This window comes from Nesoenas mayeri (genome assembly GCF_963082525.1).
Source record: "Nesoenas mayeri genome assembly, chromosome: 2".
Taxonomy (NCBI): Eukaryota; Metazoa; Chordata; class Aves; order Columbiformes; family Columbidae; genus Nesoenas; species Nesoenas mayeri.
This window is the reverse complement of record NC_137543.1, coordinates 31,790,851-31,800,870: the sequence shown is the minus strand read 5'-3', so window position 1 is coordinate 31,800,870 and position 10,020 is coordinate 31,790,851. Positions and strand designations below refer to the sequence as shown.

General features: G+C 49.1%; 1 protein-coding gene across 2 annotated transcripts; it reads right to left on the bottom strand.

Annotated features, from left to right (window-relative positions):
- Positions 1-298: 298 nt before the first annotated feature.
- On the bottom strand, positions 299-2,486 carry HEY1 (hes related family bHLH transcription factor with YRPW motif 1; the record flags this gene model as incomplete). Of its 2 annotated transcripts, none has more annotated exons than XM_080340598.1 (5): positions 299-882; positions 1,715-1,796; positions 1,911-1,994; positions 2,081-2,156; positions 2,284-2,486. In XM_080340598.1, the coding sequence occupies 5 exons, from the start codon at positions 2,484-2,486 to the stop codon at positions 299-301; spliced, it is 1,029 nt and encodes a 342-aa protein (XP_080196724.1). The 2 variants fall into 2 exon arrangements, with proteins under 2 accessions (XP_080196724.1, XP_080196725.1); XM_080340599.1 differs by having other exon boundaries at positions 1,715-1,808; positions 2,284-2,375.
- Positions 2,487-10,020: the final 7,534 nt, after the last annotated feature.

The window sequence follows — 10,020 nt, the reverse complement described above, 5'->3', positions numbered from 1 at the left end:
ACATTTGAAACAAACTGTTTACAAAAGTGATTTAAATGCTCAGCATAGATCTAACACAAGTGTTAACAACCACTATTATAATTTTATTTTTGGACAACTTCAGCAACTATTTAAAAAAATTGCTAATACAAAAATGTAGAAAACAAAAAGAAAAACCCAAAGAAACAGTTTTTAGACAAACTTAGTTAAGGTGAGGCTGTACCTTCATCCCAGTTATTAAGAACTTCAACTTTAAGCATGGCACAACCCAGCTCAGCTTGGTTTGCAGGCTTCCCCACCCTTACTAAAGAGTTAGTTCTTAGAAGGCTCCAATTTCAGTCCCCCAGGGTCTGTATGGTTTGCCAAGGGTTGCTGACTGCGTTGGTGCAGACGGGCTCAGCACGTTGGGGGACAGCAGATGAAAGGAGCCGAATGAAAAAGGGAACGCAGACAGAGATGCCATGGAGGAGAGAAGAGGAGGAGACAGTTTGGTAGTAGATGTGACCACGGGGAGCACTGGTCCAACGCTGCCATTTGGGGGCACTCTGAGTGAGGAAGTTTCAGCATGTGGGGCAGCAATTCTGGTCTGGTGATGTGGCTCTGCAGAAGATGCTGTAGTACTGGTATTACCATGCCCACTTTGAGCCAGCAGCAACGGGTGAGATATGTGAGGGTGATGTCCAAAGGCATTGCCCCAAGGAATGTGTCCGATGCCTGTGTGTGCACTACTCGCTGCTTCCCGTTGAGAGGCGTAGTTATTGAGATGAGACACAAGTCGAACCCGCAGAGGATCGGAGGCATCCAGACCCTCTATAATACTAAGGTATCGAGCAACTTCAGCCAGGCACTCTCGAAACCCTAGACTCCGATAGTCCATAGCCAGAGCATGAGCATCAAAATAACCTAAGAAAACAACAACAAAAAAAGAACAGTCTTAAGATGCTGTTTTCTAGCCATTGTCTACATGTAGCCTCCCCACTCCACCCTCCCCTATAAGCATATTTCATTTGGATGTGGTTAGTATTCCCAACCATAGATTAGCTGCCAAGCTCCTTTTTCTTTTTCTCCCTTTTTTTGTCTAACAAGCTTTTCTTTTATATCTGTGCTGTGATGCTGCAAGTCCCAAGATCAGTCACAGACTGCCATTTTTAAAGTAAAATTGCACACTGCCACTGGAGGAAAGTACTTTTTTTCTTTTTTGTGTCTCCCCAGTGCAAGCAAAACCACAGCACAGCAAAATTCATAAGAAACACAAGACCTAACTTATCAGAGGGGACTTCTGCAGGCAACGTACTTTTTTCCTAAAAGCACATTTCACCATTTCTGTTAATTCTCTTCACTACTCATTTCATCCTGTATTTTTTTCTAGTTTCTGTTCTGAACTTTCAGAAAGTTAGAGCAGCAAACATTGGAAAACACAAAGTTTTTGTAGTTGTCAAAGTTGCCAAAAGTCGATTCACTTCACAGTGCTGACACATTGCTAGAGAGACTTGTAATCGCTCTCCTTTAGAACAAACTGGAGCTAACAGTGTAGAATGCTTCGGTGCCAGCGATGCCGCAAATCTTGTCAAGCAGAAGAAAGTCTCAAGTTCCCGATGCAGCATAAGAAGGGTTTCCCTTGACTTTCTGCAAGTGCTCCTGCAGCATGCTGCACACCAAATGCTGGGGAATGCCCTCCTCTCACAGTGGCTTCTCTGCAGGACTGCTGACCCTGCTGTCAGGCACCAAACTTTACCTTTCCCTCCTGCTGTGTGCAGCATTTTCAGGTGATCAACAGTCATCTGCAGAATCTCTGCTTTTTCCAGCTTGGCTGATCCCTGAGAGACAAGGGGAAGCAGGAAACTTTTTAGGCAGAACTAGAGATGTTAAGGAGGGGCGAGTCTTCCTCCCGGGAGCAGGGGGGAGGCAGTGTGGGTATCACCAGGTGCTACCTGCTTCTCAAAGGCGCTGGGCACCAGCCTCCTCAGCTCGGACAGGCTGTTGTTGATGCGATCGCGGCGGCGCTTCTCGATGATCTAGGGGCGGAAAGTGGAGGGTCAGGGGCGGCCGGGGCTGGGGGAGCGGGGCTGGGGGAGCCGGGGGCCGGCCGGCAGACACTCACCCCTCGGCGCCTCTTCCTGGCCAGGATCTGCGAGGTGGTGGAGGGAGACATGGAGCCCGCGGCTGAGCTCAGGTTCCTGCGGGGAGCAGCGGGACACCGGTCACCACGGGCACCGCCACCCCGGGGAGGGCGGGGAGGGTCGGGGCTGAGGGAAGGGAAAGGAAAGGAAGGGGCGCCTGGGCACCCACCCAGCCTGCACTCACCCATTCTCGTCCGCGCTCTCCTTCTCCACCTCGACGGCCTCGTCCAGCTCCTCGCTGTCCGACGAGCTGTACTCGGGGTGCGCCCGCTTCATGGCGGCGGCGGCCGTGGGGCGCGGGCGCCCGTCGGGGAGGCGGCGGGTGGCGCGCGGGAGGAGGGCGCCCAGCGCGCGCCCCGCGCCTCGTCCGGCACCCGTCTCTCCCATGGCGTTCCCACGCCTCGCCTCTCAGCCGCCGCGGGCGGGCGGACCGGGCGGAGCGGGCGGACCGGGCGGAGCGGGCGGAGCGGCGGGCGGGCGGCAGGCAAGCCGGGCAGCAGGCAAGCCGGGCAGAGCACGCCCGCTGTCGCCCGCCGCGCAGCACCGCCACGCGCGGTCCCCGCCGCCCCCATTGGCCGCCGGGGCGCCGGACTCAGCCAATCGCCGGCCGGCCTGCCGCTGGGCCCCGCCCCCTCGGCGCGGAGGGGGGTGGCAGGGGGAGGGGTGCGTGGGAAAACGGCGCTGTGGCGCGGGGCGGCGCGCGGTTGAGCGGCGGGCGCCGCGTGCGGGCCCCGGCTGGGGGGGGTGGGAACGGCGTGGGGGGCGGTGCGGCGCGGGGAGCCGGGCGGCGCGGGGAGCCGGGCGGGGCGGAGCAGCGGGCGGGGCAGCTCCCGCGGGGTTGTCCTCATGCCGGGGTCCCCGGTAGCCCGATCCCTGCGAGTGGTTGCACCCTGTGCAGGCTGGGTGCCTCTGCCGGGGGCTGCCGAGCGGGGGTAGAAGGGGCAACCTGAGCGGGAAAACCCTTCTTCGGAAAAATGAGTTACATGTTTATAAATATATAAAGGGTGAGCGTCACGAGGATGGAGCCAGGCTCTTCTCGGTGACAGCCTATGGTAGAACAAGGGGTAACGGGTTCAAACTGGAACACAAGAGGTTCCACTTAAATTTGAGAAGAAACTTCTTCTCAGTGAGGGTGCCAGAGCACTGGAACAGGCTGCCCAGGGAGGCTGTGGAGTCTCCTACTCTGGAGACATTCAAAACCAGCCTGGACGCCTTCCTGTGTAACCTTATTTGACTGTTCCTGCTCTGGCAGGGGGATTGGACTAGATGATCTTTTGAGGTCCCTTCTGATCCCTGATATTCTGTGATTCTGTGAAATGTGTGGCTGAAGCCTTAAACTTGTCAGTTTGGTTTGGTTCTTCATTTGTTGGAAGGGAATCACAGCGTCCCTCCTGGCTGTGCCTTTCTGAACTGCAAATCAGCCAGCGAAATCCTTTCCCTGTCTCCCCTCCCATGTTTTGGAGGTGGGGAGGAGCAGGAACAGTTTTTAAGCAGCTGAAAACAAATGCGCTTTGCTGTGCAGCTGCTGGCAAGGAAGGAGGGATGACAGGAAAGGTCAGCGTTGCGTGCGGCGTGTGCTGAGTTCTGGCTGGCGCGCCTGCCCCCAGTACATGCAGCTCTGCACTGCGCAGGGCACTGAGCCTGCATGCCGTATTACCCCAAATCACTGTGTTCCCCAGCACAAGTCCTCTTCATTCTGCTAGCTTTCTCAGGCTCAGGTACTGGCAAAATGGGACAGGTGAAATGAGGACGTCCTCTTTGAGGTGGTTTCATAATAATTAAATGTTCATTTACATGAAGCCTTTCAACTAAGGCTCCGTTTCTAAGTTGATTCTTTAGCGTTTCACAATTGGAGAGGCTGGAGGATAACTAAGACATGCACAATGTGTCAGCAAAAAGTCAATGAACCCAGGTTTCTGCTTTTCAGGACTCTAGAATAGCTGTATTCAGCCTTCTGCTAGTTTAGGTAAAAGTTCCTGGCACAGAGTTGCTCCAGATGTCGTGGAGTTGCCCAGTTTTTGCAAAGCCTCTCTGGTAGAAAAGGAAATGCAGCGAAGAATGAGGCTAAAGGTAGTAAAAGAGCTGAAGTTAAGAAGATGGCAACAGTCCTGCAGTCACCTCTAAATAGCTAACAAGGCAATAGAAATATTCTGTTCCCACATTACATTTTTCATAAATCTATCCTTTCTGCAGTGCTATAATTAAGCTTGTGTCAGCACTCCTATTACATCCAGCTTTCCAGCCTCTATACTTTTGTTGTGAAACAAACATCTCTGCCAGCACCACTTGGTTTTACAGGACCAAAACCCACGCCAGTGGAAGGTGCAGTGATATTTATGTCTTTTTCTGGACTGCAGACTAGCGATCTGACTTCTCCCATCATATATATGTCTTCTTTCTACTATGAGGAGAAAAACAAGATAAAACCAAACACACACACACACATTGTGAAAGAAGTTACTTGGCATTAAGCATTTGTTGCTTGTGAGTAGAGGTCTGGCCACCCAGATTCCCAGCAGTTCCGTCCTGGAGCTGACCCTCACCTTTAGCTCAGTGAATCAGCAGGACCAGGCAACCTCCAAAGATGCTTTTGGAGTTTGTGTAGTCACTGACTTCTCTGAATGATTTACAGGAACAAGCAGGTAGAGCGTAGTTGGGCCCCAGAGTGAGCAATTGCAGTTGGCTATCAGCTGCGATGGGGAGATAAGAAATTTTTGCCCATGTGTGGTTTTGACCTTCCCATCCAGCACTAGGAGGAGCAGACAGCAAAACCAGTTTTAAATTGCTCTGGTGCTTTTTTGATACTGGGCAGGGCCCAGTCCTCAACATTGGTCTAATTGTTAACCATGGCCTAAAGGGCAGTTTTATTAGCCAGAAATTACCAGCAAGTTGAGACAGTGCTGTCACGCACCTCTCCTGCCAGAAGGGCAGACGGGAGAGCAGCCTTTTGCTCGCCAAAGTCCAAGGAAATTAAAATGATTGTGCACAAGAAGACAGCACTTCTAGAAAGTGCTTTATTTCAGACCACACCAATTCCTTCACAGCGATGAGGCAATGAATCTGAATAGATGACAGCCTTCTTTCCTGTCCCCTGCGCTGCCATAGTGCCTCCCTTCTCCCTGCTTCACATGACAGTGCAAGCACCCTCTTGCCTTCTACCTGCCCACCTCTGACTGCAGCCATGCCTGTCCCTCAGTCTCCCACCATCTATCCAAACACGTCGTCTTACAGCTGCACTCCTTCCTACCATGCACACCAGCACACTTGCCTCCCCATGCTTCCCCACCACTTCCAGGTCTTGCACAACTCCACATTTCCAGATGCAGGCTCTGCAGCCACATCTGGCTGCCCCGATGCTGGAAGCAGGAATGATGGGACAGGAAAAAGCCATCATGGCAAAGCAGTGACTCAAGTTTGAGACATGCAGGAACTGTTGGTCACGACTGTCCCTCAAAAGGGGCTGGTGTCATTTTTTGTGTACACCCCCATTGTTTGATGAATGCCTCCTATGGCAGTTTTGGTGCTAGTCAAAGTCCCACAGAAAGGGAGTTGTTTATTGCTGCTGCAGCTTCCCTCCAGCCGAGACCTGCCACTGCTGACCCTTGCTCTAGTGTGTGCGCTAAATTAACTCCCATCCCCTTCCTTTAGGTCTTCTCTCCCAAGGGAGCAAGTGCTTTGAAGAGTAATCCCGTCAACTTGTCACTCCGAGTCCCGGAAACTCAGCGTTACTATGGTTACTGTGCCCAATTCAAACGGTGGCTCTGGCACTCGTGTTGCAGCCAGGCAGAAACATCAACATCCCCCACCACTCCCCCCGTATAGATCAAGCTGCTGCATCAGCTCTGCAAGCAAGAAGTTGCTGCTCCAAGTCTTGTATTTTTCTTCACCGACTTCTGGCTGAATGTGTCGATTGTTGTTGCCACTGACACAGCTCAGAACTGGTTAGCACAGATCTGGACAGGAGCACCAGAAGAGTTTTTTAGACTTCTTGCAAGGTCTGTTAGCAGTACTGTGACTGTAAAGGTGCTTTCTCAGGAGCTGAACACTGAAATCCCCATCTGCACCTCTCTGGCATGCAGATAACCCATTCAGAAGTGAGGCTTGGGTGCCCTCTGAGCACCCTGGCCCCAAGTTCTGCCATGCAGATGCTGTGTGTATTTGTGCTGGAGCAGCCGCTGCAGCAGCAGAACATAAACATTACGCATTCACGCTCACATGCATCTGTAGTGATGTCCAGGTCACCAAGACATTTCTGTCTTCAAGCTGGCCAAGGATGGGAATAATTTTTACCTGAAAGTGTTTACTGTAAGCAGAATGCCTCAGCTGCAACACTTCTGCTGCAGCACAGGTCTTAGCTCTCATTTTTTTGAAGTAGTATAGGGGTATAAATTAACAAGACTAGTGCTGTCGGCATAGGAGCAGCAGCGGTGCAGACAGATTTCTCTTCTGGATGGCTCTGAACAATGCAGGTAGTCTTTGCATTTACCTGATCAGGCCTCAGCTCATCTCCAAAACCATACCTTGACTATAACTGTGAATCTGTGAACACACGTTCAAGCTGCTGACAGGCAAAGATACCTTATTATCCAGTCAGCCCTCCGATTGAGGTGGGAACAGACAGATTGGCTATTTTATCACCTGATTTCTTTTCCAACCAATTCAATGTCGATGTGTGTAAGAGCATGTCTTACTACCATGCAAGAAGCTCAGTAACATGTTATTGGCGCAACAGCCTCTATCAGCTTTGCTAAATGGTAAAGGAGACAATGGTCACAAATGTGTGTCACCTACAGACACCATCTCACCAACGTGACAATTTCTTCATAGCTGGGCAGTTTACTTATCCCTGTGTTCATTTCTCAGTCTCACCGAGTACAGTTTGCACCAGCTATCACTGAGTAAAACCATGTTTTTCATTTTGCTGACCTTTTTTCAACCAAGCCCTCTGTAGTTTGCCAAAATAGTTTTCTTCTGTTCCTACAGTACTTTTCTCATAATTGGACCGAGGAATAATCATACAGAAACTTGCTCTGGTTTCCTGCTGTCGAAATCCTTGCAGTCCATCAAGGAACAGTCTGATTAGCCATTTTTCCTGTGCAGTTTTGCAACTTCAGTGTTTTAAGAGCAGTATTCAAACCGTGTTTCATTTTACACAGTGATGTATGGAGAGGAAGTCCCTGCTCCAAAGAGTTTACAGTCTGAGACCTACTTTGAGTTTTCTTCAACAGTAAGATGCAGCTTTGAGAAAAAAGTGTATGTGCTATTCATACTTGCCAGGAAGCATAGGATAGAAAACAACTCCCAGACCTTCTGTTCCACCACACAAACTGTTATTTAAAAGTGTGCTCTTTCAAGGGGAAAACGTGACTTCTTGGCAAACACAATCAATCATTTTTCCTAGCACATTTCCTAGAACTAAATTTCATCCTGCAAAAATTAAAATGGAAGTTGAGCATGCCTTGTAGCTGTTGGCAAGTGCAGTTTGGAATAAAGCAAATCAAAGTAATAGTTTATTGCTTTTGAGGGTATCAGCTCGGAAAAGACTTGATGACCATTGGACAGACAAGTTCAAGGAACATGGTGCATATTACCTATCTGACATGGTAAGCACTGACTGTTAGAAAAGTGTCTCTTTATTTTCTCTTAGATGGTAACTTGTCTTCACCTCACACCTTTCTGCCGTGGCATTTACCAACACCTGCTGTCCCACAGAGATCAGCCACCTGAGCAAAAGTTAGACTGGGGAAACAACTGCTATAAAAGATACCCCCCAATTGCAGAGAAATGAACTGTGAGGGGATGTTTAGCATGTGTGAGAAGACTGAGAAAGTGCCAGGGATTTTTAATTGCCAGAAGGTAGTCAGGGCTTTAGCCGAGGTTTCATCATGGAGATCCTGCCAAAATCACCTGATTTGCCTACTTCAGATGAAATAAAGACTAAGCTTGACCAGCTTTAATGTGGAACCTTATTCCAGGCAGGCAGACTATTTGAACATTGGAGGATATCACAATCAAATCCTGTCATCAGCTGTCTCTTCCATTATATTGTGGAATAACAGGATAAAAATAGCAGAAATGCCACCCTGATTTTGCCAGGAAAAAAGTTAGATACTGAACCTACTTTTTATTAGGATCACTTTTATTTCTTAGATCATCTAAATCAGCATCTGAGCTGAGGGGATTTTGAATCCAAACTGAGAGGTCATAAAGCAACTGAGATTCGAGCTGATTTTGAAGTGCCTTGGAAACACTGTAAGAACACAGCAATGGCCTGCACTGACACTGAGGGTATTTTCCTGTGAGATGCCCTGTTTCAGTCCTGCTCATAGCACTTAAAAACTGCAGCATTCCTACGGGTTTCAGAAAAGTTGAGACTTGTGGACCCTGCAGAGCTGACCAGTAAACAGCACAAGACCAATATCCTGTGTGGATCTGCTGTTCTCAGAGTGATCTTCATTTCACCTGCTTCTAAAGAAGAAAAATTATTCCAGGAAAAATAGTTTTATTCCAAAATAGCGGCCTTCTAATTTATTCCAGATAATGTCAAATATATGGGAGTAGGAGCTACCAAAGCAGCATGCCAGGACACCTATAGCAGTAACTTCTTGTGCATAGCCAGGCCTCTCTTTTGATTCATACTTCTGTAGCTGTAATAAAAATCACTTGTGTTTACTTGTTACCAAACCAAATCGGTAGCACACGGGGCTCGGTACATAACTGTCTGAGCACTGCGATGCTGCGATGACGAGCTGTGTGTGAACACCTCCATGGTCAGTATTAACGATGGTGCTCTAAAGTAAGTGCAAACAGTCACACGCTCTTAATGCTTAAACCACAGCAAATGTGTTTAATCCCACACAATAGCTCTGTTATAATATGTCTTAAAGCTGCGGTCGGCTGGGGAAGTGGTGACCACTTCTCACATATATAACGTATACCAAACATATTGAGCTTGGCAGGGACACAAGAAGCTGGAAGTGTCACGCTGGAGCCTAGCCCCCTGACAGCATGAGACATGTGCTTGTAAACTGTCTCAAGGAGGATATTTGATTGCCCTCTTTCTTCTCCTGCCTCTCTCCCAACAAAAGTGGAGTGACCTCCCCCATGACCTGGCAAGTGCTGAAATTCCCCAAACACATTTTTCTGTTGTGCCCCAACGCTGAACAAAAGGAAACGAAGCAGCCTCGATATACTTGAAGTATGGAATGAAAATAATAGCCGGCTCTTGCTCGGTCTGCAAACGCCGATCCTCACCTCCTGCCCAGCGCGGTTTGCGCTGCCTCCCATGCTTATCTGCTGTATTGTAGGCAGCCCTTGTGGATTTATGCACTTATTTATTTATTTATGCTTTTATTTATTTAGTTGGAGAAGAGCAGAGTGGGGGGCGGGCGAGGGGGAGGAGGGGGGGTCTATGTAATTGCAGTTTACACTGCGTTCCCACGCTACTATTGTTTGTGACTTTGTTTCCTATTCCCATCACGTGTGCTAATTAGTTGGAGCTACTGGCTAGCTGGGAGGCGTGTGTCTGGAGTAAAAGCAGAAAGATCACTTCCTGGAGAGATCTGGGCAATCTGAACAATTCTTTGCTTTACTTTCAGCCCTCTCCCTCTCCTCCCCAACCCCCCCAAGTTTACCGCTCAGGGAAGAGAGAAGAAGTGCTGATTGTCAAACGCCAGCCATGGGAGAGGCACAGATTTTCTTCTTCTTGAAAAGGAGCAACTCATAGAGTCAACAAAAATCGGTCTGGAAAGAATATCTCATCTGTGTTTAACAAACTTGATTTTTTTTTTTTTCTTCCCCCTCCAGAAATCCCCAGTGTCTTTCTGTTGTGGCTAAGAAGGTAAAAGCAGCATTTTAAAAAAATCCTCAGGTTATTTTAGCCTGCCCTTAGGAAGTGAGTCAGATTCTTATGGCAAGGCTA